This window comes from Protopterus annectens, chromosome 4.part0 (assembly GCF_019279795.1).
Source record: "Protopterus annectens isolate FY-2018-M chromosome 4.part0, PAN1.0, whole genome shotgun sequence".
Taxonomy (NCBI): Eukaryota; Metazoa; Chordata; order Ceratodontiformes; family Protopteridae; genus Protopterus; species Protopterus annectens.
In genome coordinates this window covers 1,615,971,810-1,615,999,687 of record NC_056733.1, presented here as the reverse complement: position 1 = coordinate 1,615,999,687, position 27,878 = coordinate 1,615,971,810, and the positions used below count along the sequence as shown (strand labels likewise).

General features: G+C 42.7%; 1 protein-coding gene across 1 annotated transcript in view; it reads left to right on the top strand.

Moving 5' to 3' along the window:
* RBM22 (RNA binding motif protein 22) overlaps nt 1–27,878 on the top strand; it is a 770,819-nt gene that overhangs the window by 398,954 nt on the left and 343,987 nt on the right. The window contains exons 7-8 of the mRNA XM_044069395.1: nt 8,260–8,460; nt 13,688–13,852. Of these exons, the coding sequence (XP_043925330.1) occupies nt 8,260–8,460; nt 13,688–13,852 (366 nt within the window). The remainder of the gene's footprint in view (nt 1–8,259; nt 8,461–13,687; nt 13,853–27,878) is intronic.

Below are 27,878 nucleotides of genomic sequence, written 5' to 3'. Positions count from 1 at the left end.
CCAGCAAGGCTCAGCCACTGCTACAGTTAAAGTCCAGCTAGCAGCTATCTACAATTTTCACTTAGGACAGTATACACCTAACTTGATGGCACATAGACTGTGTAAAGCAATTTTGAAAGGGACTTCCTTATTGAGACCTCCATTTGAAGAACCTGTCTCTCCTTGGGACTTAAACTTAGTCCTATCGTACTTAACCTCTCCACCCTTTAAACCTTCTTCCACATACGATCTAAAGTTCCTCTCTTGGAAAACTATTTTTCTGGTAGCAATAACCTCAGCTAGAAGAGTTTCAGAGCTACAAGCGCTTTCAGTCAAACCGCCCTATTTGATTTTCCATAAAGACAGGGTTTTGCTTCGAACTAACCCATTCTTTGTCCCCAAGATTTGCTCTCAATCTAATATTAACCAATTGATTGAGCTTCCAGTGTTCTTCCCTAACCATACCAACAAGGCAGAATACAGACCTCACAAACTTGATGTGCATAGACAACTTCAGTTCTATCTCCACAGAACTAAAGAATTCAGGAAGTCAGATCAGTTGTTCATATCCTTTTTGGAGGCGCGAAAGGGTATGCCAGTCTCTAAAATCACATCATCTAATTGGCTTTCCAATTGCATAACTTTTATATACTCCTCCAATAACAAGGAACTCCCCTTCAAAGTTAGAGGTCACTCAACCAGGTCAGTAGCAACATCCACTGCTTTTCAAGCCAGAGTTTCAATGGACAGTATTTGTGCAGCCGCAACTTGGGCAAGTTCACATACTTTTATCACTCATTACAAAGTTGATTTGGCCTCCAGGGACAGAGTTTCCTTCAGTTCTACAGTGCTCAAGAGTGTATTCCTGTGAGCTACCCATGAAAAAAGGTGCTAGGGGCCTACTGACACAACATGGTGAATTAACTAATAATGTATTGGACATTAAAATATTTGTAAGAAATGTCTCACTCAAGTTGCAGTTTGGTAGCAGTGACGATAATGTTACGAATGGTAATGTATTTAAGATACCTAGCTTATATATGCCCTACATCCCCTCCTGGAATCCTTTGGTAAACTAACTGAGAATGATTTGCATGAAACTTTTAGTAGCAAAAGGGCTGGCTATAACCATAATCTGACCCCTATGGAAAAGCTGGCTGTGAGATCTTTATGAGATAACAGCATAGCTATTAGACCAGCTGATGAGTGGTTCCATTGTTGTGATGGATAGACATGGATATTATCTCTCTATGAAGGAGATGTTGAATGACAGTGAACATTGATACTATTGTCTCTAGTAATGATCTAAGTTGCTTCAAGTGCGTTATTGATAATACTCTATTGGAATGTTTGAATGATAAAATAATTAATCAAGAGTTGTTTAATTATTTCCTAGTTAATGAACCCTTAGTCCCTGCTATACAAGGTCAACCTAAAGTTCATAAGGATAGACTTAGATCACCAATGAGGCCCATAGTGGCTGGTAGAGGATATGTCACTGAGCCTTTCTCCATGTTTGTGGAGAAACACTTGCAGCCCATACTGGATAAGAATGAGATAGTGCTCAAGGATTTTAAATAATTCCTTGGGAATTTATTTGATTTTATTAAAACATAACCACAAGACTTGAGATATTTTTAGTAACCATGGATGTGCAGTCCCTCTCCACGATGATTCCCAATGGTGTTGGGCTGGCCTATGTTAAGAGGTATTTGAGTAAGCACAGTGATTATGACCAAAGTTTACTAGAGTTACTATATGTAAGCATGAAACTAGTCCTTGAGAATAATGCTTTTGTTTTTGATGGAATGTATTATCAACAAAAGGATGGTGTAGCAATGGACACTTCCAGAGCAAATAGCTGTGCCGATATGGTTATGGCACTCTGGGAAGAAGAATGTTTTTTCAACATCCACCTTTCGACAGTATGTTCCCTTCTACTGTAGATTTGTGGATGACTTGTTTTTTATTTGGACAGCTGGAGCTGATGAATTAAGTTCCATCACGATTTGAATTTGACCACAAGTTTCCTAAAATTTTCCTTGGTATATTTGGTGACACAGATTGAATTCTAGACATAATGTTGAACACTCAGGATGATGGCTCATTAGGTACAAGGATTTATCGTAAATCATGCTACAGAAATTCTCTATTACATAGACATAGCATGCACTCCCCACATGTCTTTAGGAATATAATAAAGGGACAGGGTCTGCGAGCCTCAAGACTGAGTGGGACTGATGATGGCTTTACCTCAGAGCTCAGTCAGCTTAGGGATAGACTGAGGATATGAGGAAAGGGAGGTCGATAGGGTGCTGAATACCATTCCTCCTCTCAGGCCCAACATAGCAAAACCGTATTTTTCAGAACAACATAGGGACGTGAATGCTTTACGTGTCCTGTCTACTAGATCCAAGAACTTCTCTGTCTCCTTTGAGTATACAACAGATACTAGGATGGCAATGCACATCATTAAGAGACACTGGGGTTTGCTGACCACTGATCCTGACATTAGGAGGTTAATAGAATATACACTGAGGTTCTTGTATAAGAATAAAAACAACCTGAAGAGGATGTTATGCTACCGGGATAACAATAGATTTGATGACAATGGGTTAAGAGGGAGCATGCTACCCTGTGGCAAATGTAATTTTTGTATCATCATAGACAGCAGTGATATCCTTGACCATCCTGATAATGGGCGTAGGTACAAGTTTAGTGGAAGTGCGTCTAAGTATGTGACTAGTACTAATGCTAGTCATACTTTCAGGTTTATGGTTATTGACAGAATTTTTCCCACTGCTAGAGGTGGTGACATCAGGAACTTAACTGAAACCAGAGAGGTCAAATGGATGATAAAACTAAGGGCTTAGCAAGGTAGTGGACATAATTAAAAAGTTCCACTTAGACCTATACTGAAGGGAAGTAGCCTTAGGAGTTGACCTTGCTTCATTTCACATTTTTGTATTTTTTATTCTTTATTTTCATTTTTGATATGTACTCATTATTGTATGTGTTTTTTATATGTATTTATTCTGCTCTATGTCTATTTTATATAATTATATGCCCGATCTCTTTATTTTTACAAGCTATTTAGCTGTTAACATGTGACTGGCTTAAGGGTATTTAAACTATGTATATATAGTGGCTCATTCTCTCTGTGTCTATGGTCTGATGAAGCAGTCATGAAAGCGCTTGCCAAGTTTTATTTCTTTGGCAACTAAGTTTTATTTGTTTGGTAATAAAGCTGAGGTCCCTCATAAAATCCTCCAAAGCTAGTTACGAAAATAAAATTGCCAAAGATTCCAAAGACAACCACAAGGCATTCTATAGCTGTGTTAAGAATCTAAGTGGCAATGCTCAGATCTGCTCTGAGCTACAACAGAATGGCATTAAATGTACTGATCCCAAGGATATTGCCAATATCCTGTCAGATCGATTCAGTGCAAACTTCACCCCCTAAAGGGCCCATCTCAATACCGAAAGATTGCCACTCTCCAAAGCTAAGAATACAGCATCCATGGGACCAGACAACATCCCAGGCTGTGTACTTCATGATCTACAAAATGAACTGGCACCTCACCTAAGTGTCATGTTTAATCATAACCTCACCTCAGGCTTCGTGCACAGCTACAGTTATCCCACTCCACAAGGGGGATCCACCTTGGATCCCGGGAACTACCGCCCCTTCAGTCTGACGAGCCTGATCTGCAAGGCCATGGAACGTATTGTCATGGAACTTGGCAACCTTCAAACACTGGACCCCATGTAGCTTGGGTTCGTGAAGAGCCTGTTTTGTCTCCTGAACCTGATTGACTTCTTCGAATCACTCTCCAGAGCCGTGGACAAGGGTAAGGTGGTCCACACAGCCTATCTGGACCTCGCCAAGGCCTTCGACACCATCCCCCACTCTGGAATCATAGATAAACTTACTAAGCTGGGCATTAATCCCTACGTCACTCAATGGGTTGCCAGCTGGCTTACTGACAGAACCCACACTGTAAAAGTAGCCAACTCCAAATCCAGCTCCAGACAAGTGATAAGTGGAGTACCTCAGGTTTCAGTCCTGAGACCGCTCTTGTTTGGCATCTACTTCTTTGCAGTACAGGCCACTACTAAGGGACTCTGGCTAACAAAGTTTGCAGATGACTGCAAACTGGGAGCCGTTATTGAATCCCCAAATGATGTGGATATTCTACAAAAAGGTTTTACAGAAACAGATGATTGGTGCCAGAGCCATGGGCTGAAGCTCAATGCCAAGAAATGTATAGTTATCCCCTTTAGAAAAAAACATGTACCTGTGAATTACCGCATAGGTGGCCGTGCACTAAACACCAAAAGTGTGATAAAAGACTTAGGGACACAGGCGGACAGTGGTCTCACCTTCGATAACCACATTGCCACAACAGTCAGGAAATCCTTTTGTGTGGCACACCTCATCACTAAGGGCTTTTCATCCAGAAAAAAGGAGGTCATTGTCCCACTGTATTCATCCCTCATTAGATCCATTATAGAATACAACGCCCCATTTGGTATGTCTCAAGACATCTGCAACAACTGGAAAGGCCGCTGAAATACCTCACTAAAAGAATCACATGCCTAAAGCAGATGCCCTTTGCTGACGGTCTAAAAAAAACTCCACCTATACTCTTGTCACATATCGTCTACTCAGAGGTGATCTCTGCTTAACATACAAGGCCATGTCAAACCCAGAACTGTTGGACATGCTACACTTAAAGAAATCCCAATCCCTCAGAGACACACGCTCCAAGGATCTAAACCTTGTCATCACAATGAACAAAACATGCTGGAGGGATAGGTTCCTGACCCAGAGACTCCCCAGACTCTGGAGTAGACTGCCCATACATGTCAAGCAGAGCGCCTCTTTGGCCCTCTTCAAAAGGAACCTTGATGATTGGATGGGAGATAGGTAATTCATCCCGGGGATCACGTCAGTCACCCTACTAGACAGGGGACCAGGGAAGTAAATACTGTGGGAAGAAATAGCCAGGGAATTGTTATGGCTAGGCTTGTATAGGCCCTAGGGCCGATAGCATAGTACCAACCTATGAACCTATAAACGTGTTTCTGCTTCACCCAGTGTGTTACTCCGTTGGTTTTGTTTTGTGATAATTAATAATGTATTTGCAGTCATTTGACCTGTTTTAATTTTTAAATGTTTTTGGCTTCGTGGGAAAATAAGTTCTGATGAAGTTCTTGCAGAGGGGATGAAAGCACTCCACCTTTAATAAATTTTGGATATATTATCCTGTTGGTCTGGCTATTTGAGACTGTAAGCACAACGTTATTGGCTCTGGTGTTAATTTATTTTGTTTTTTCTCACTCCTTTGGCTGATTGTATGCCGAGATGCTTAAATTGGCAAGAAATGTGCACAAAGCTATATTTACTACAATTCAGTGCAAGAGATAAGAATAGATTTGTGAGGGTAGCACTACATTTTTTATGGTTCAGTTGTGGATATTTGCGAAGTTATTCTCTGCAAGTTAATTTTATTTATGGTCGTGATTGGACTATTGGATTCACTGTTATGTTTTGCTGGCTGCTGGATATGTTTTATTGTTGGGATGTTTGAGCCGAAGTGGCCAGTGTGATTCAAGGAGAGTGTTGCCATTTTGCTATGTCCTTGTATTGGAGAGACTGTGGAGAATGCACTTTCCGTTGATGAAGTTGACTGAACTAACTGGGCATGCTTTTGTGTCCTGAGACTTGTTCTGTTGCTGTGGTAGAACATTAGTTTATGAACGTGCAATATTTGGTATGATGCAATTTGTGAGAATTACTGGGATATGATAGCTTTGTTTGTTAAGACTACCTGTTGTTGCATTGTTATTGTTGGGATGCCAGGAATGTCTTTGTTATCCTGGCTAGTAGGAAAAAGACAATGCTTTTACTGTTAACGTGTCCCGGGACTTTAAAAGTATTTTTTTTTTAAGTTACTTTAGCAATTTTGAATTTTATTATTGGGCTTAATTTATTTCCCTTGCCAACTTCAAATGTTTAAATATTAAGCCATGAGAGATTTTTGGGGCACAGTAGTACAATTTTAGCTTGCTTTTGATCACTGTTTTGTCTAATACTTTATTGGCTAAAGAGAATTGTCTTTGGCAAGTGAAGTTCATATTTTAACTGTTACATGATAATTAACATCCAAGTCAACACTGAGCTTGCTTGGTTTCTAAATTATTAGTTATTAAGTGCTAAAATAAACTTGAAAGTTTACCTTGTATACAGAGACATCTTTGTAAATCTTGCAGTACTTTCCAGGATGTGTAAAGAGATTCCTCAGGTCCTGTCCAGACACTGGAACAGCAGGACTGGTGCCTTTTTTAAGCTTAGTCCATGTCTTTAACATTTCTTTTTATTTTTAAATTTTTTTTTGCTGCATTAAGTATTTGATATCCACTGACCAATGTGGGCAAACTGATGATTATGCTAGGAAAACTTTGAAGCCAAAAGACATTTAAAAAAAAAAAAAAAAAAGTTTCTGACCAGGAGCTTGTTCTTGGAGTACCCACGAAAACTGACCTGTTAAACAAAAGCCATTTCATTTTTAATGTTGCTAATATTACTCCATCAGTTTTGTGTACTTAGTGGTTTTGTTTCCTTTGTGGTTTATTTTTTATTTATTTGTACATATTTTCATTAAGGTCTAAGGTCAGAAACGGGGAAAAAGTGGGTTTAATCCTGTCCTGATTTTTTTGTGCAGTACTAATGCCCCTTCGCCATTTTGAATGATGAGTTTATTTGTTCTACCACAAAGTGGCATGACTGCAGTGCCATACTGATGCTACATTTTTGTCTATGGCTGTTGCTCCACACAGTAAAGTTTGTGTCTCAATAAGACATTATTTTGCATTTCCAGTTTTGTGTTTTCTCATGTCAGTGATTTAGAAAGGCACTACCTTGAAAAACTCCTTTCTTTGATGTTTTCTGCGGGTGATATTCATAGACTTCTTTTAATGATTTCCATTGATTTGTAAGTAACAAGTTCCTAAACAGATATTGATAAGAAGCTACAAATGAGACATTTGAAACCAGTGGGTTTACGTACTGAAAAGATACCAGCGGATCTTTATTAAGATCCAACAGATTTGTTTTTTTTTTCCAGCGATCAGACATGTTTCACTTGGGGCATCTTCATTTTTTGTGCTGCTACCTTGTAGTTAAAGATGAAAGTTTGGAAAGTAGTTGGTGGCACCTTTGTATGCTGTACATTTTCATATTTTATTTAGAAGCAATGGCCAAATTATTTGCTTTTGTGAAACATCTACATATCATTGTTGGAGAGATCCCTTCTGCTTCATTTAGTTGAGATTCAGATGTCAGGTTTCCATACATTCATGTTTGCGCTGCCCATTTATATGTAAACAATGTTTCACAGTAATGGAGCTTATTTACTTCAACTGCTGTGACAAATTCTGCAATGAAGCAACTTCAGATTTCATTGAAAGCTAAAGTGGCTTGTTGAGGGGTTGAGTTACGTGCAGATAGGAAATGGAAGGAAATTGGATAAATGCTTTCTTTAAATGTGATGATAGTATCAGATTAAATGGAATGAAAGAAAAATATAAGTGTTATAAAGTTGTCCATTAAGCTGCTTTGTTTCAAGTCATTTATTCAGTCTTACGGAGAAGTGCTTTTGTTTACTTTTGTGGATGTGCAGATATTCGTAATCTTTATGGTGTATACTGTGTGTGTGTGTGTGTGTGTGTGTGTGTGTGTGTGTGTGTGTGTGTGTGTGGGGGTAATTGACATCCTTCATATCAGGAGTGGGCATGCTCGAATATGGATTATTTCACTCATGACACACTGTAATACCATTGTGTGTGCACTCTGTTAGGGAAAAGGTAACAGCATGGTGGGGGCTTGGGGAGAGCCTCTTTACCAGATGCATTTATCACTTTTATTTCTGGCTGGTCACCAGAGAATGCTTGAAGGAAGTAGTTTGTGTGAGGAAGAGATGTAGTCTGCTTCTGCCCTGCAGGTTTTGGTTCTGTGCCTGTTGGAGCTTGTACAGATGAGGGTTGGCTAGTTGTATTGCAGTTGGTGGGCGGGGGGGTCCTCTTATATTTGGGTGAGATGGAAAGATTAATACTAGTAGAGCAGAAACAAACCTGACAAAATGGCATTGTAGCATGCATGTGTGCATTATGTATAGGTACATGTGATTGTTTATAACCTGTATTTTCTTACCTGTGGTGTTCAGTACAGATTATCATTTTAACTTTGTTTTTCTTGGAAACTTTTTCTTACATCAGACATGAAAAGCCTACAGATCCAGATGATCCTTTGGCCGATCAGAACATAAAAGATCGTTATTATGGTATTAATGACCCTGTAGCAGACAAATTGTTGAAACGAGCCTCTGCTATGCCTCGTTTAGACCCTCCAGATGACAAATCGATCACAACACTCTATATAGGTGGTTTGGGAGATACAATCACTGAGACAGAGCTCAGGTAAGTGAAAGAATTTGGCGACAGAATTGTTTTCTGGATTCTTACATTAATTATAAAGTTCTGTTTAATTCAAACATTTCAAAGAGGTTTGATGTTGATTAAGGTGGGTCTAGTTAATTTAATATCTTTTGTATTAAGTCAAAATAAGATATTATAAATGTATTCTTAAGTTATTTTAAGCATTATATTTTGGCATAATCCATTCTGTTAACTTAAACAGGTGAGACTGGTTGCTGCAGCTGACACCTATTCAGCTGCATAGACTTTTTCATAGCCCGGGCTGCTCCTCTGTCTCCCGTAATGCTTCTTGGTCTTCACTTTTTCAGCTGTTTGCAACTATTTGCTCCCAGACAGAATTCCAGCTGCTTGAGCTTCATAGCTTTTTGTCATTGTTTATTTGAGGGATAATTACCATGTTTATGCAGTAATGTTGCTGAGACAGAGATGTCCTTTTTAACCTTCTTCTAGTATTATTTCAAGTTATATTTTTTAAAAAACATTTTCAAACCTCCCCATCTCTCATACTTTAGCTAGGCCACTAATATTTCCTCTCTCCATCCCTTTGCTCGTGCTTTTTTTTCCTGTGAGGAGATTCTTATTTTTCCTGTCAGTTGCAGGTCACCCCTGAAAAGGGACTGTACCCAGTGGACCTACCTGGTTAGCAGATGTGTATCACTATTTCTTGGGCAGAGGTTTAGTGAATAGTTTCCTGTTTTATTTGTAGAATAGTGTTTATTGCAGTTGTAACCTCTGAGACTTGTTGGCATTTTTTGCTCTGTGACTTTTTTCTTTTAGAAAATTTGGTTGCATTTTTCCTTCAGTGTTTGACAGTTTGAGGGTGTGCTTTTGGTACTTTAGCTAAATTTTGCATGAGTAAGGCCATGGGATTCTACAAGTGATCCATGTGCAGGCATAAAACTTCCTTCAGGGCTTTCTCTAACTGTGTTTAGTGTGCCTGGGGCTGGATTATTTGAAATGAGAAGTTTTTAAAAAAAAAAAAGTTCATTCTAAAGTCTTCTTGGTGTGGCTAGTAAGGAGAAATCGAAGGAAAAAGGAAGAGGCATACAGATGAAGTTAAAAGGATTCAAACAAGTCTCTCTCTCTCTCTCTCTCCTAAGATTGCAAGGGGGGGGTGTCTTGTCTCCCCTTCAAAGAAAGTTGCCATCAAAGTACCTAGAGTCAACCGCAGTTGGATATGTTTATCAGGTCCACATGGTCACTGCAGAATGGCATTCTTTGCAAAGGATTGGGACTGGAGGATGAGAGCCTAAGGGCGAAATACAGTTTGGTAGTGTTTCTCCCTCTGATTGTAAGGTAGCTAGAAAAGGAACAATGTCATCCTCTTCATTTGCTCAAAACCTGGCTCATGTTCTGGAACTGGGAGTGTGTAGCTTATTGTAATCTAGGTGTCTGCTGTATTGACACTGATGTTGGTGCCAGTACCCTTAGCTCCAGTGCCTTAGCACTGACTTTTTTGGTGTCAAGAACATCTAGGGAGGAAAGTAATCTTGATCTGAGACTATACCTGTCTCTGTAGTGTTTCTCTCTTTACCTCCCTTACATTGACGTTCAAGTCTTTGGTGCCAACAGCATCCTTGGTTCCAGGGTTGGTCACACTGGTAAGGAACACTGAGCCCATGACTTTGCTACTTGTTTTCAGTAGTTCATTGGATGAGGTACAGATGGTTTCAGTGGTCATCACTTTGACTTTGATTCCTGGGTTACTGAAGCAAGTTTCCAGGCAACCTCCTAGGCTGATAGATTCTGGGAGGTGCCCTTCATTTTGGTTCTGCACTGACACCTCTTTATTTCGACCCACCCTTCATGAGACAAATCCTCTTCAGTGCATTTGGATGATTTTCCTCTGAGCATCCCAAAAAGGAGTCATATTGATTCCTTGCTGGAGTCTCTCAATCAGGACATGGATGTTGATGAATGGGAGAGCTCCCCTCAGTCCCTTCTAGAAGACCCCAGATTTGGGGAAATCCTAGAATTGATATGATAATGGGGGTCCTGGCCCATAGCCTCCCCCCTCTGAGGAAGATATCTTTCACAAGGCCTTTCTGTCTGTGCCATCTATGTCTTTGATAATTTGATCTGGGGGAAAGACCATCCATCTAGTTGTGGAGAAGGCCTAGTGAGAACCCAATGAGTTCCTTGGAAACCAGAAAAGATCCTTCAGCCTCCCAAGACAGACCTCATTAGAAGAAGCTTTTGTTATGGTTTCTGTCTTGTGGTGGTAGCCATGAAAAGGGAATCCTCTCATGAAAGCCCAGTGACCCGCTTTCCAAACAAGGACTCCCAAGTGACTGAATGCATGGGAAGCATGTATTTGTGTCATATAAGTTTGTCATAAGGGCATTGAGCTACCTGGTGTACATGTCTAATTTGCAGCATGATCTGGAAGACAAAAAAATCTGTCAGCTCTCTGAAAAGTTTGCCTCAGAGTGAGCTGCATCAACAGGTAGAGTTGCATGTGGCAGCTATACAAAGAATCCCCTTGCTGTCCACAAGGAGGTTGCATAATGCAGTTGATGGAGCAGTGAGAGTGGCTGGAACAGGCATTACAGTGAAATAGCAACCCTAATTTAAATTGTGTGGTTTTGTGGAAAACTTCAAAGCGTCCTTTATCAATGCCCCTCCCCTTAGATAATTTCCAAAGGCTGTTCAGTTCTGTTCTTGCCAGCTGCCCAACTGCTAACCACCCATCCTCCAGATGTTCCACCCTGGCCAAAAGAGAGGTAGCCATTCTCTTGAAAAAAAAAAAAAAAAAACCGGCCATATAGGTGATCCCACCAGGCCCAAGAGGGTCCGATGTATACTCTTAACTTGTTTTAGACACCAAAAAGATGTAGGGCTTCAGGGTGATATTTGACCTAAGTGTATTAAATACATTAGTGAGGAAAACCAAGTTTGGTTGCTCACAGTGCTGCTAGTCCTTCAGTGCTTTATAGATTTCAGGGAAATTATTTGCACATCAGTATTGCCAAGGCCCCTAGGAAACTCCTCTGTTTTTGGGTGGGAGCCACTGGTGACAAGTTCAGAGTCCTGCCTTTTGGACAACCAGTTTGCAGTTTTGTTTCCCAGAATATTCCAAAAGCTATGAAATATAAGCTGCACTGCATAGTTGTTCACAGGCAGACAAGGCTTTATTTACATAACACCAATGGCCATAGAAAAGGTGATCACCTCCTCACTTTTTGCCCACAACAGAATAGGCAAGAAGATTTTTTAAATTACTTTGCTACATTTCTAGAAGGAAAACTCTTCTTGGCAAAACAGATGCTTATTTGACTTGGTCTGCAGCTGTTTCATTAGCCTTTTTTTGGAATCTGTTTGTGCTGCTGTGACATGGATGTAATTGTACACTTCTGCCAAACACTGCAAGCTGAATGCGATCACAAGATCACTGGCTGCTATATCATGAGGTATTCTGTTATGAATCCACCGATGATGTATAACATGGAACTCTGTCCTGTCTTTTGAAGTGGATGGGCTGCATTAAGTAAAATATGCAATTAAATTATTTACCATATTAGATCATTATCCAAGAGTATACTGAAGTGGAGGGACTTGACTTATGAAGATCAGCTTTGACAAAGAAAGTTGTCAAGAAGGGTACGGTACCGACAGAAAATATTTCATGGAATATAATATAACTCAACAGGACATTACACTTGGAGTTGTATTTCAGGCAAAACTTTGAGTGACACATGTTCGTTATTAACAGAGGAACAGCATTGCAGGATATCAGCATGGAAATATATTGAGGTGTATAGAAGTGATGAGGGAAGTTATGTAGAGTTCAGATGAGCTGATTTCCCTGTGCTAGACAAATAAGTATTAGTGCATGATAAATTACTTACCTGACTACATTTCTCTTCTTAGAAACTGGACAGTGCCATAGAACTGGAGAAAGATGCTGGTAGAGGGCATTTTCAGTAGAAGAGGACTTTGAAGGAGCCTGATAGTTACAGACCTGTTAATTTCAATTCCATGCGAGGGAAAGTTGGGGAAGACTCTTCTGGTCAGACTTGGAGTCCATTATTTAATTGTATGTATCCATACTTAAGAATCAAAGTTAAAGAACAAGCAGCTCCCACAGTTCACTTGCACCTAGTTACGTTTATTCAGTATTAAATGTTTAATTATGTTTATCCAAAATTCAGTAGGAGTTCGAATACTGCACATTCTCGTTATGCAAATATGACACTACAGTCGAAAATGTACATTTTCTTTCACAGTTGTACTCTGTTTCTGGGCAGATGGGAAGGGAAAGTTGTGACACCTGTGAAGATGTTCTTGTACACATGCTAAAAAGTCTTGCAAAGAAATGTGGAAACACTGGCTGCAATGCAGCCCTCTTTTGAAGCCTAATTTTTGCTTTGAATTCAGCTTGTAATTGTTATTCAAGATATGGTAAGTAGATTAAGAAGTCACATAGATGTACTGTCACTTCCATCAAGTTTGCGGTATTTGACAAAATTTGGTGAGGCTTTCAGGATGTGTAATATTGCCCATCAGGTCATTGCCGATATGTGGTCCAGCTTATACAGCATGTTTATTCGAGGAGAGATTCAGCTAGTAATTATTTTATGTTGTATATAATGTAGTGTGATTTAGTAACATTTATATGAAGTATTGAAAGAAGTAAAGTTTTAATTTATTATTTTTTAAACTTGTTAGTAATCACCAACTTCGGATTTCTATTCTGTTTTCTGTTGGGCAAGCAACATCAGGTGGTTCCATTCAATGTTTATTTTTTTATGCACTGAAGAAATCTTGTATAGGAAGAGCCTGGCTTGCTTTCTGTTTGTTGTCAATGAAGAAGTAGAAATGCTATAATTTGTGGTGCAGATATATATATATATATTTTTTTTACTGTAAATAAGTGTGTGTAAATACACACATGCAGATATCTACAGTCCCAGAATGTGTTTTGAAATATAGCTTTTGATTAAGGAACATTAAAGAATATGGGAGTCTGCATAGCATATTTGAATCCTGTGGTAGACTGAAGGTCTGTCAGAAGTGCTAATTGAGGTATACTCAGTGTATTGTTCTTAATTATGTGGAAGAACTGCTGATTATATTTGTACAGTTTTATTTAGTAAGTCATGGTTTAAAATGATAGTTTTGACCTTGTGAATGGCACTAAGTGGTTCCAGAAATCTTTATTTCTTGGTGAGATGTAGTACAGATTCAGTAATATTTTTTTTTCTTACAGAAACCATTTTTACCAGTTTGGAGAAATCCGGTCTATAACAGTAGTACAACGACAGCAGTGTGCTTTCATTCAGTTTGCTACACGGCATGCTGCTGAACTGGCTACTGAGAAATCCTTCAACAAACTAATTATCAATGGACGCAGACTTAATGTTAAGTGGGGAAGGTAAGTGTTGCTTTATAGTTGCATCTTTGTAGGTCCCTTGCATGAATATGCTTAGGTACTGTTCATTACTGAACTGCCAGTCTGGCATACATGCTGACAGCTTCACTATGTGATAAGATAACATTTGTGGTGCTGTTTATTAATATTCTGTTTAGTCCATTACAGCTTAATGTGCCATAGTATGCTAGAACATCTGCAACTAATTCTCAAAAAAATACTTGACTGAAATGCTTAGTTAAAGGAGTTATTTCAGAGTCTGCTCCATTCTGAAAAATTTTTTTAAAGAATTAATGGAATTTGACAGGTTTATATTAAATTTTATACTCTTAATTCCTCAGAAGTTATTTCACAGTATGACAGCTTGTTTGGTCAACCCATTAGTTTTGGAATCAAGATACCAGGTGAGTATCATGGTGCAGTGCTGCAGCAGGCTGCATTGTCTTCTAACAGTAAGAGGTTCTCCAGTTCGATTATTGGCTGGGTGCCTGTATTCGTGTGGGTTTCCTCCCACATTACAAAGACATGCGTCTGGAGCATTTCTCCCCGGGCCTCCACTGAAAATTGGCTTGTTCCAAGTTGTACTTTCCCGGAAAACAAATGTTAAATAATTAAAATAAATAAATTATAAGTTGTATCCTGGCATATGATGGTCTGCGTTTTGGTTGGAGGTTGCGTCATACCGCTTGGTATGGCTTGCAAAGGCCTCTTGATACTTGTGGTACACATGTTTCAGTACCCATGGAAACGAATATTAGAGTAATATGCAAAGAACTGCAGGTATAGAGGTTACATTTTTCTTGTTGGTTTGCTGGCCAACTGGGGGATCTACAGAGAATATAGCATCTGAAGAAACCATGGAGGGCTACCTGTTTTTAACTGTTATACTATTACCTGGAATAACAGGGGTAAGGGGATGTCTCATGCTGTCACAATGTGCATGTCTGCTTGGGCAAAATCCTTTAGAATTTCACTGTGCTAAACATCATAGTAGGTGCAAAAGCAGAAAATATCCTCAAATGCTAGTAAACGTCACTCATATACATGCTTCAGTCCAGGTTGCATAGGCTGCTTATAGGTGCTATACATTGTATTACTGATACTGAAGTAACAGCCACAGCCATTCACTATACAGGTAAGGTCTTTGGGATTGACATGCAGTCTAGTACTTGTTTCACAGTTGCTTGAGCATAGTAGCTCAAGTTGACAGCTGCTGTGTTGCTGTAGCTCTTTTCTTGTAGGAATGATATCTCACATTTTAAGTGTAATGTGTTTTGGGTGGTCTAGACTATAAAGCTCTAAAGACAGACCAAGACTGTTTTTCCCACATTGGCTACCAGTGATTGCTCTTTTAGTGTAACAAATTTTATTGTGTGAGTAATGAGTGTGGCTGCCCCTGAAAAAAATAACAAGATCTGATGTTGTTAATCTTCGTTCATTCCTTACTAATGGGTTATCTGTTCCGTCCTCGGAACCGAGCCGGCCATATTTCAAGCTCGTGTCAGCCAAAAACTCTCGAGCCAAGGTCCTACCCAGAATGCTCTGCTCCCTGTTACTTCAGATCTCGTTTGCCGTGTTGCTGTGCAGCCATGTCAAGTCATTCTCTCTCAGCTAAGTGAATAATTTTGAAAGTTTATATATTTTCTCTATTTTAAAAGTTTTTCAGTCAGTTACTTGTGTTATTCTCCTACCCTACCATATCTTTAAGACTCTCTCCCTTTAGTCTGTTTCCCTGTATTACCCTTTTCTTACCTTTGAGGTAATTCTTCATGACCATTGTTGGTAATCCTTCCTTCTTTTCTCTCTTTTCTTACCCCTCTGGGTAGCCTTTCTTCTTCTTGATGCTGTCGTTCTTCTCCACATCATTATGTCAGATAAGAAAAGCAGTGTTGGTTTTAAACAGTGTAAGGATTGCGGCCGTAAGTTACCGCTTTCCGATGGCCATGACTTATGTGTCTATTGTTTGAATGTCTCTCACCTTACTGTGGATCCCCCATGTGAGATTTGTAGAAATTTTTCGACCAGGACTGTTAACGAGAGAAAGAACAAGTTAATTCTGAAAGGTCTCCTCAAATCTCCTTTCTGTGAGGCTATCTCTTGGTCGGAGGGCTCACCCCCTCCTGCTAATCCCTGTAAGAGGCATTCTTCCTCTTCCTCTTCCTCATCGAGGTCTCTCACTTCATCTCCCTCTGGAGATCGCAGGGAGTCGACTCATAAGAAAGTGAAAATTATTACTTCAACGCTGCCACCTTTGACCCTTTCAGCTCCAGACACAGCACCGCCCCAGTTGATTCTTGCTCCAGCCATGTCCTCCTTATTGACATTGGCACCAGAGTTCCCGATGCAGACACTTGCGTCTCCGACAGTTCTGTCATAGCCCTTAAAGGCACCGTCCCTGCAGGTACATTTTCCTTCTGCACCATTGGTGCAATCCCCTTAGGCCCCAAGTCTGACGATACTGTTCTCCACAGTGCAGACACCTTCGGCACCAACATGCTGTTCGGTGTAGTCCTTTTCGGCAGCTTCATTGTTACCAGTGCAGACACCTTCCTCGACGGCACCGTACCTGTCGGTGTAGACACTTGCCTTTACGGTGTAGACACCTTCAACTTCTATGGCACTGACTTCATCGGCGCAGACTATTTCAACACCATTCTCCTCTGTGGAGACATCCTCAGTTCCGGGCTCTGCACCACTCGAATTAGCAAGGACCAAGTACTCTCCTTCTTTGGATCCGTTCGTTAGTAGCCAATATAGTCATTCTCTAGAAAGGCCAGAATCACCTTTGGGTTTCTCTAAGAGGTCCACCAGGGGCCTTTCTGGACAGGATGTGCTGCGGCTTGTTGACTAGCTGCTGGTGGCCAGAGATCTCTCTCAACCGTCGAAACTTATGTTCCCTCCTTCAGGTGAACGTATTTCTCCTCAAACTTCAACATACACTCCTCCTTCAACTTCCACCCAAGTATCGAAGCCCATTACTCTGACAGCAGCTTCCCTCCCTCTGACCCCAATAGTGGATCTCACTTTGGAGCCGGAGTCGTCCTTGTGGCCCTCAGTGCACTGGGCATCGGGCTCAGTCCTCATGAGACTCCTGGTTTGGAGGTCGGCTCGTCGGAGCGGGGTGTGACCCCGGTTCCAAGGATGTCGTGCTCTGTTCCGGGCTCCCATCCCTCTTTGGGCTCGCCGGCCTTCCAGGCCATGTTGAGAGCGCTTGCCTCCGCTGGCAAACCCCACATATCAGAATCCTCTCCCCCTCTGTGCCACAACTCTCACAAACCACAACCGCCGGGCACAAGGGCCTCAGGTTTCTCCTCCTCGGGAGACCCCCTCTTTGCAGTCTTTCCCAGGACCTCCCACTGAGGAAGTACCTCACAAGGCTTTGTGCAAGAGGAAGCACATGGACTCCATTGAGGAGTTTTTGACCGAAGATACGGACTTTGATAACCGGGAAGGGTCACCACGGTCACCCTCTGATGAGGTGACCTTTGGTGACATCCTTGAGATCCGTAGACAGAGGGGTGACTGGAAGTTCTCTAATCCTTCCTCAGAGGAATCCGTATTCCTGCAGGCCTTTCGTGCCTGGCCTCCTACTTCCTGGGTTACTCCAGCCGATGAGCTTGGTCCAGCTGACCGTCCAGCGTGCATGGAAGGCTCCTGACACCCTGGAAGCTATATCACAGAGGCCTGACAAGATCTTATCTCCCCCAGCTGAGCATCCCCATTGGTCAAGAGGTCTTCCAGTAGATGCCATGGTGGTGGTGGCTGCAACCAAGAAAGACTTGGCAGAAGAGAGCCAAACTGTTCATCCACCCAACAAGGAGACCCGGGCGATAGACAGACTAGGGAAGCGTGTGTTTGCTTCACCGACCTTCGCCGTAAGGTCTTTGAACTATTTGGCACACTTACGAGGCTCCAGAGAGATCTTATCAACCAGCTATCTGAAACCTTGGCAGGAGCTGTTTCTGATGAGGTCCGTAACAACGTAGCTTCTCAGATAGCCACCCTAGAGTCCATATCCAGTTCTTCCATGTGTCTTATTTCTCATTCAATGGTAGGAGTGGCTAGAGCGGCAGGCGCAGGTATAGTCACCAGACGACATGCCTGGATGCACCTTTGTGACACTGCAGGCTCCTTTAAGGCTTCCTTCATGAACGCCGCCCCCATCAAGGCCACTTCTTTGTTTGGCCCTAAAGTTAAACATATGCTGGCAAGGTGTGAACAAGGGGTTCATATCTTTATAATGAAAGTTTAATAGTTCGAATGCATAAACATCGAACTATTAAAACATCGAATTACATTTAAAATAATTTTAAAACCAAAAAAAATAAATAAATAAAGGCTGTAAGCAGGGGTCAAGCCCCTCTGCACCCCCCGCTACTTAAATATACCAACTCCGAGATCAAAGTTTAACGGAGTACAGTGCGGAAAGGGAACATTTCCCTTTCCTTCACTGTAGTGCGATATCGGAGTTGGTATATTTAAGTAGCAGGGGGTGTTGGGTACAGGTAAGTTTTTATTTAATTTTTTTTTTTTTTTTTTAATTTTCGAAGTTACAGAACTTCAATCATATGGTGTCTACCATATGGTATTCGATGTTCCATAACTTCGACATTATAATATGAACCCGCAAACAAAACGGCAAGACCCTATCTTCGTTATTGTCAGACACTCCACTCCTCAGTGATTCTACTCCAGAAATCAGAGGAGCGGGAAGATGTGGCACAGGAAATCACAAGGCTCTTTCCGTGATGCACATGCCGAGTTCTCCCCTAGGGGCGAGGGGGGAACTCCAATGGAAGATGCCCCTTTTGGGGCAGAGGAGGTCCGCGAAACCGGGGTTCCAGAGATTTTTTTCTCTGGCCAACCCTGTCAGTGCTCCTGAAGCATTGCCTGACTGCTCACCTCTGGAAGCGGTCGGGGGTCGTTTTTCCTTGTACCCCACTGCTTGGCGAAACAACCACCGACTCTTGCGTACAGCGGATAATATCCAGAGGCTATCGCATCCCCTTCCATCTTTGTCCAACCTCATCCAGAGAATTCCCCGACATTCCATCCAGTCAAAGGGAAGCAGCAGCACACAAAATCCAAAAGCTGCTAGACAAAAGAGTCATCCAAACGGTCCCCCCAGACCAGATATGATCCGGTTTTTACTCAAGGGTTTTTTTAGTGCCAAAAAAGGCAGGGGACTGGAGACCAATTCTGGATCTCAGCACACTGAACAAATTTGTAAAAACAGAGAAATTCTGGATGGTCATGGTTCAGTCTATCCTTCCTCTTCTGGAAGAAGATGATTGGATGTGCTCTGTAGATCATCAAGATGCATATAACCACATAAAAATGGACAAATGCTCAAGAAGATACTTCAGCAAAGGAGCCAGTCACTACGAATTTCGAGCACTGCCCTTCATTCTCACCAAATGCATGGCAGTGGTTATCTCTTACCTGCAACTTCAAGGATTCCAGGCATTTCCATATCTAGACGACTGGTTCCTCACCGCCCCCACCAAGCATCTGCTGAAAGAAGCCCTACACTACACTCTCCTCACAACACCATGCCTGGGAATCACTATAAACTGGGAGAAGTCCAACACGACCCCAGCACAGTCTTTAGAATTCATTGGGGTGCTGTTGGACACGAGAAATCGCACAGCATCTCTCCCAGACCACAGACTTCAAAGAATAAGACAACAGGTTTAGCCACTGCTCTGTCACCACAAATCTTCTGCTCGATTCATTCTCCAACTCTTGGGGTCAATGGCAACCTTGATTGTCATTGTTCCTCTAGCCAGATTCCACATGACTCCTTCACTTGTTACTTCTCACTCGGTGGTACCTTCTACAACATCCTTTGTCCTTTCAGATACATGTAACTCAGAGATGCAAGCAAGATTTACTCTGGAGGATGTCTCAAAATCCCCAGCAATGGTCTTGCGCAATGGTCTTGCCTCTTCAGCTACCATCAGCCGAAAGCCATGGTGACTCCGGACGCCTCCCTGATGGAGTGTGGGGGGGGCTATGTCAGGGAAACTTTGTCAAAGACACCTGGTCGGAGACAGAGGCCCTTTTGCATAATCAGTGTCCTGGAACTCAAGGCAGTGCTACTAGAATTTGCAAGCATTCCATTCCATCCTTCCGTCAGGGACTATTGCGATCCAGTCAGACAACATGTCGGTGGTCTGGTACATCAACAAACAAGGGGGGCACCAGATCTTATCCATTATGCCGAGAGGCCTTGAGAATATGGCAATGGGCGATAGCTTCCAACTGCTTTCTAATTGCAATGCACATTCCCAGGAGCTCCAACGTGATAGCGGACAAGTTGAGCAGGTGCATTCTACAACCTCATGAGTAGTCCCTCAACCCTGTGATAGTGGCAAAGATTTTCAACCGCTGGGGCCAGCCTTGCTGCGACCTATTCACCTCCCCAACCAACTACAAGTGCAGCAACTATTTTGCTCTGATCCCCCCTCGGGGACAGTCACTGAGAGACGCTCTAGTTCACGCTTGGCCCTCGGGTCTACTTTATGCTTATCCTCCTCTCCCAATTTCTGAAGAAAGCAGAGCAGTTGAAAAGCAAAGTGATCCTCATTGCTCCATATTGGCCTTGACAAGCCTGGTTCCCCTTCCTCTGGCCTCACCTGCTAGATCGACCGTGGATTCTCACTCCATCCCCAACATTGATCTCCCATCCGCAGGGTCTGACTTACCCCAGTCTAACAACCCTGAAACTGACAGCTTGGTTTCTCCACTTACAGTGATTGCCAGGCAGGGAAACCTCTTGTCCCCAGTGTGCAATATTCTTATTGCATCTCGTTAATAGTCCACCAGACTAATCTGTCTCAATAAATGGAAAAGGTTTTCTCTATGGGCAGCGAATAAACAACTAGACCCCTTGTCAGCCCCAGTTTCTGTGGTTTTGGATTACTTATCGCATCTTTTCCACTCTGGGGTGTCTGTCTCAACTATTCATGTGCATTTAGCTGCCATTTCAAATTTCCACATTGGTTTTCAGGATTCTTTGCTCATGTCACATAGACTCTGTCAAACTTTCTTGAAGGGGGTTCTTCACCTAAAACCTCCCTTTATAAAACCTAGTACAGCTTTGGGATTTGGCCTTGGTCCTGCAAGCCCTAACAGCTCCCCCCTTTGAACCTGCGGTTTCATGTGATTTAAAATATCTCTCGTGGAAAACTTTGTTTCTAATCACATCAGCCAGATGCTTGTCAGAATTTCAAGCCTTATGCATCAAACTTCAATATCTTATCTTCCATAAGGATAAGGTATCACTGAGAACTAACTCTTCCTTTTTACCAAAAGTGGTGTCAGAACAGTTTGTCAGCCAATCTATTGACCTTCCAGTATTTTTTCCTAACCACTCTAACAAGGAAGAGTATTGCCTGCACTCCCTGGATGTTCATAGGCAAATTCGATTTTATCTGGACAGAACAAAATCTACCCGTAAATCAGATCAACTATTTCTAGCTTTTTCTGGACCAAGACTAGGTCATTCTGTCTCAAAAGTTACATTGGCTTTGTGGTTGAGAAATTGCATTACCTTTATCTACAAGAACAATATCACCTTACCTCACAGAGTGAAAGCACATTCTACAAGGTCTATGGCAACTTCAGCAGCTTTCCATGTTAAGGCTTCCGTCATTGATATTTGCTCAGCTGCGACTTAGGCCAAGCCTCATACCTTTATTTTTCATTACAAATTGGATTTGGCCTCCAGAGGCAGAGCTTCTTTTGGCTCCATGGAGCTCAGGAATGTCCTTCCATGAGGGCCACCCAGGGATACTGGTAGCTGGGACTCTGTCCCATCAGTAAGGAATGAACGAAGATTAACAACATCAGATAAAGTTATATCTTACCGTAAAGTTCCATCTGTGTATTGATCTTCGTTCATTCATTACTACCCACCCTCCGTCCCCCTCCGGAGGTTCCTGGTTGATCTCATATACTCCTTTATTGTAGGTCTTTTATGACCAGAGGTAGCCTCTAGTTTTGTCTATCAACTTGCAAACTCGATCTGAGGTAACAGGGAGTGAGCATTCTGGGTAGGACCTTGGCTCGAGAGTTTTTGGCTGATGCGACCTTGATATATGGCCAGCTCGGTTCCGAGGACAGAACCGATAACCCATCAGTAATGAATGAATGAAGATCAACAACACAGATCGAACATTATGGTAAGACATAACTTCTTTTTTTTGGACTGTTTTTTTTTTTGTTTTTTTTTATTTCATTTACTCATAGCTTGACTAACTTGAGTATAGATGCCAAGTGTCTTATGAGTATTTGTGCACTTCGGCTGTCATTTTTGACCTGTGGCTACCATGTAGATGAGATATCAGCCCAGATGTTTTGAAGAGTTGTTTATATGTAGACTTATGAGTTAGGACAAATCTTAAAAACAGTGGGTGGTAAAACAGATGCAGTTATCTAAAAGCAAATCAAGGCGCTAGTACTGTAGATGTTGGTGTACTTTTGATGCAGGCTGTGTGACTAGCAGTTCATAGTTTCATAGTTTAGTACTAGGCTATCTGCCCTGGGGCATTTATAAGCCTAGCCCTAGTGATGTGGCGGTACTAAAGTGTACAGAATAGATTTAGAATACTGTGCCTCTGTCTAGTAGTGACACATTGAAGACCCCCTTACTTAATAAAATTAGTTTACTGTGCCTCTGCCTAGTAGTGACACAGGGATGACCCCCGGGGTAAACCTACGATCTCCCATCCACTCGTCAAGATTTCTCTTGAAGAGAGTCAGTGAGGGGCTCTGCCTAACATGAACTGGGATTCTTTTCCAGAGTATGGGAAGCCTCTGAGTTATGAATCTGTCCCTCCAGCATATCCTATTCATATTTGTGCTGAGGTTTAAATCTTTAGCTCTCGTGGTTCTGATGGATTTGGATTTTTTGAGGTGGAGCATGTCCATCAATTCCTGATTGGACATGGCCTTGTACGTCAGGCACAGATCACCTCTGGGCAGGCGGTATGCTACTGAATAGAGCTGGAGTTTCTTTAGCCTGGCAGCATATGACATATGTTGGAGACCCTTGATCCTCTTGGTGAGGTACTTCTGGGGTCTTTCCAGCTCTTGTAAGTGCCGGGTGAGGTACATACCAAATGGGGCATTGTACTCAATCATGGGCCTGATAAGGGAGGAGTATAGGGGTACAATGACGACCTTTGATCTGGATGTGAATCCCTTCATGATAAGGTGGGCAAGGTAGAAAGTCTTTCTAACCACTTTGGCAACGTGGGTGTCAAATGAGAGGTCACTATCGACTTGGGTCCCCAGGTCTCTGATTACTTTTTCCGTACTCAGTGGGTTACTGTCTATGTGATAATTTGTGGGTACTTTGTTTTTCCCAAAGGGGATGACTATACATTTCTTGGCATTCAGTTTAAGGCCATGATTCCAGCACCAGTTGTCCGTTTCGGTGAGGCCTTTCTGTAGGATGTGTGTGTCAGCTGGTGTATCGACTATGGCGCCTAGTTTGCAGTCATCTGTGAACTTTGTCAGCCACAACCCTCCCATGTTTGCTTTCACATCTGAGAAGTAAATGCCGAACAAGAGGGGTCCCAGGACAGAGCCCTGTGGGACACCAGTTGTGACTGGCTTTGAGTCTGACATGGCTCCCGCAATTTTGACTTTATGGGTTCTGTTCTTTAGCCAGTTTGCAACCCATCTTGTGACATACGGATTTACATTTAAGCTGTTGAGCTTGTCTATGATGCCTGAGTGGGGTATTGTGTCGAAGGCTTTAGCCAAGTCCAGGTAGGGCTGTATGGACTGCTTTGCCCTCATCAATGGCTCTAGTGACTGTTTCGAAAAAGTCAACCAGGTTCAAAAGGCAGGATCTGCCCTTTACAAAGCCGAACTGGGTGGGATCAAGTGCCTGTAGGTCCCCAATGTCGCTGTTTATGAGTTCCATAATGATTCTTTCCATAGCTTTGCAGACCAGGCTGGTTAAGCTTATGGGGAGGTAGTTCCCAGGGTCTGTAGAGGTGCCTCCTTTGTGGAGTGGGACCACTGTTGCTGTACGCCAGTGTTCAGGTACATATCCTGTAGTAAGGCTAAGGTTAAATAGCATTTTTATATGTGGGTTTAGCTCCTCTTGGAGTTCACGTATCACGCAACCGGGGATACCATCAGGTCCCATTGATGCTGTGTTTTTTGCTTTGCTGAGGGCTCTCACCTGGACATCTGAGATGACAGGGAGGTTACATTCAGCTGGGATAAGTATTTCTTCTTTTGGGGGTGAGGGAGGGGAGAAATTTGCACTGAACCTGTCTGCCAGAATGTTGGCAATATCTGTGGGTTCGGTGAATTTTTTGTCGTTGTGTACTAACTCTGAGCATATCTGGGGGTTTCTGCCCAGGTTTCTAACATAACTGAAGAATGCCTTGTGGTTATCTTTAGTGTCCTTGGCGATTTTTCTCTCAAAGTTGGCCTTGGATGTTTTTATGAGAGAACGTAGCTTTCTACTAGTGCTGATCAGCGATGCCTTCCCTTTATGGGATTTTGCTCGGTCTTGCAGTAGCTTCCTTCTTTTGTTATACAATTTGTTTATGGCTGGGGTCCACCAGACAGGACGCACTTTCCCTTGGTGGAGAGGGTCTTGGTTTTATTTGGGATTGCATGATCCATGCATTCTTGGAGATGTCCGTAGAAAGCATTTGTGAAGGATTCAGCATTGTGAGATGTGGTTTCCACTGGCCCAGTGGGCTTAAAGGATACCATCTCAGTCTTAAGAAGTGTAAAGTCGGCTTTTGAGAAGTTTTTCACTGTAGTCTTTTGTGCTGGGGGTGGAGGTGGAATATGTATATCCAGGGTGATTAGTTTGTGGTCAGATCTCACTAGTGAGGGGAATACTTCCGGTGTGGAGCATTTTGTCCCCATGTTTGTGATGATCAGGTCTAGTATATTATCTCCCCTTGTGGGAGAGATGACTAGCTGTTCCATTGCATTTGAGTTTATGAATTCCAGGATCCTTTGGGCTAGGGTGTTAGGGCTAGAATAGTGCACCCAGTCTATGTTAGGGTGGTTGAAGTCTCCCACTATAATGGTATTTGGTGAGACATTCATATCCTCCAGTGTCTTCAGGAAGGCTGAATGGGGATGTCCTTCAAGGATGCATCTGCAGTCCTTACAAATGGGTTGTCCTGTCGTCAGGCAGCCCTTCGGTCGGCCGGATTCCAAAGTCTGGGTCTGGCCTCGGCTGGTGTCGCACTTCACCCGACATCATAGCTGCAGTTATTCGGGTATAAAGGCATCAGCCGACGCCATTTTCCTCAGTCTTTCTTGCCGCGTGGCGCCCGAAGCAGAAGCTGTTCGCAAGTGCCGGTCGGTCAGAACTTTTAGTTATGTACTTACCATAACTTTGGATGTATGGGATCCATCTCGCTTACATTCATGACAGATGGGTTCGGAGCCGATCCATCGGCTCCGACTCGGCAACTTATATACTAGCACGAAGTCTCTCATTGGCTGGGCTATACCCTATCCCAGGATGCACTACACCTGCTTCCCCAGATCTTGTTTGTTCGCTTTCATACACCCATGTAAACACAGAGACACTATAAGTCACTATAACCAACTAAAGTTCTTCAAGAAAGAACGCCAAGAAAAAAGTGACTACAGCTCCTCTAAATCCAATGGCAGGGGAAGGAGGGTGGGTACTTATGAATGTGAGATGGATCCCATACATCCAAAGTTATGGTAAGTACATAACTAAAAGATGTAATGGGATCCTATCTCGCCTACATTCATGACAGATGGGACAGCGTCCTAGCACCTACATCCCGGTGGCTCATTGGAACACACTCCTGAGAACCGTGGAACCAAAGGAAGCTCTGCCTCGAGAAACCACATCCAATTTGTAATGAGAAATAAAAGTGTGCGGAGAAGTCCAGGTTGCCACAGCACAAATATCATCAAAGGATAACTTGGAGTGAAAAGCTACCGAAGTAGCCATTGCCCTGGTAGAATGAGCCTTGACTGGAAAGGGGAGATCTTTTTTGGCCTGTGAATAAACAAAAGTGATACAATCTTTAATTCATTTTGATATGGAGGCTTTTGATACTGGTTGACCCAATTTGTTCGCTGCAAAAGAGACAAACAATTGATTTGATTTTCGCGTTTGAGCGGTTCTATCCAAATAACAACGTAACTGTCTATGTCGTCCAATTGATGCAAAGTATATTCTGTTATTAGAAAATTCTGGGAAAAACACAGGGAGTTCTATGGTTTGTTGCAAACAGAAAGAAGAGGCCACCTTTGGAATAAATGCAGGGTTCAATTTCAATGAAACTCTATGTTTGTGAAAAATCAAATAGGGAGGATCAGAACAGAGAGCTTGAAGTTCTGAAACTCGTCTAGCAGATGTTATGGCTACTAAAAAGGCTGTTTTCCAAGACAGAAATTTTAAATCAGAAGTAGCAGCTGGCTCGAAAGGACGGGCAGTTAGGGCAGCAAGAACCATATTCAAATCCCAAGGAGGAACAGGATGAGATAAAGGGGGCCTAAGGAGCCAAGCCCCTTTAAGGAACGCCTTACAAAGTTTGTGAGACATCAATGAAGGTTCAAATGAAGCATGAAAATTAGAGATTGCCGCTAGTTGAACCTTAATGGTAGAAACTGAAGATCCCGCCTGAAACAGGAAGGCCAGAAAATTCAGAACCTCCGATACTGGAGCAGTGAGAGGATCAATACCTCGTTCTTGAGCCCAAAAGGCAAACCTTTTCCATTTACTGGAATAAAGTTTGATGGTGGAAGGTTTATGGGAAGAAGACAGAATGTGGACCACATCCGGCGAGAGCATTATCTCGGACTAAGGATGGAAGTGGAGTAACCATGCTGCCAACTTCAGGGACCTGAGAGACGGATGAAGCCGTCCTGACTGATGAGTCAACAGGTCTGGCACCGGATCCAGAAACCATGGACCTTCTATCGCATGCCTCTGTAGGAAAGGGAACCAAACTTGACGAGGCCAGTGCGGGGCAATCAGAATCATCTCGCTCTCCATGTAAATGGCCTTCTGTATCACCCTCGGTAGGAGGGGGAATGGAGGGAAGGCGTAGAGAAGACCGGAGGGCCAACTGTGGGTCAGAGCGTCCCTGGGAATCTGTCCCTGGGAAGGAACAGTGTGAAGAACTCTGTGCATTTCGCATTGTGGGGGCTGGCAAACAGATCGCAGCAAGGAAGACCCCATCTGTCGAAGATTTTCACAGCTATACTCTGATTGAGGGACCACTCGTGGGGCAAGAGAATGGTCCTGCTTAATCTGTCCGCAATCACATTGGACTTCCCCGGTATGTGCGTTGCCATTAGAAAGCGGTTGGTAGTTACCGCCCAGTGCCAAAGTCTCATGGCTTCTCTGCATAGTGGGTAAGACCTGGTACCCCCTTGCTTGTTTATGTACCATACTACCGACATGTTGTCGGATAGGATCAATTGGGCCCTGTGAGAGCGTGATGGAGAGCTTGGAGTACCAATAGTACCGCTCTCATCTCCAGGACATTGATATGCAAATGTGTTTCCTGGATCTGCCATGTGCCTTGGACCGACCTGTCCAGGTAATGACCCCCCACCCTACCTGGGAGGCGTCCGTGGTCACAGTGGCAACGGGACGTTGAGGAATAAATGATCGCCCTTGGTCGAGATTTGACTGCAGAAGCCACCAACGCAGATCTCAACGGCAACTTTCCGTTATTATGATTAAGTGGTTCAAGGGCAGTTCCTGATAAGACCATTGAACCGACAGTAGCCATTATAGAATTCGCATGTGAAGTCTGGCCAAGGGAACTAGAAGTATAGTCAACGCCATCGAGCCCAACAGTTGTAGAATCCGATGCGCCGGGGCTCTTTGTAAGTGAAGGCAGGATTTGATTTGATCTTGTAAGATCTGAATTCTTGCTGCCGCAAAAGGCGCATTCTTTTGTGTCTAAGTCTGCCTATGAAAGTAATACGCTGAGAAGGCTGTAGTACAGATTTTGCAAATTGAATGTGATCCCCAAAACGCCCA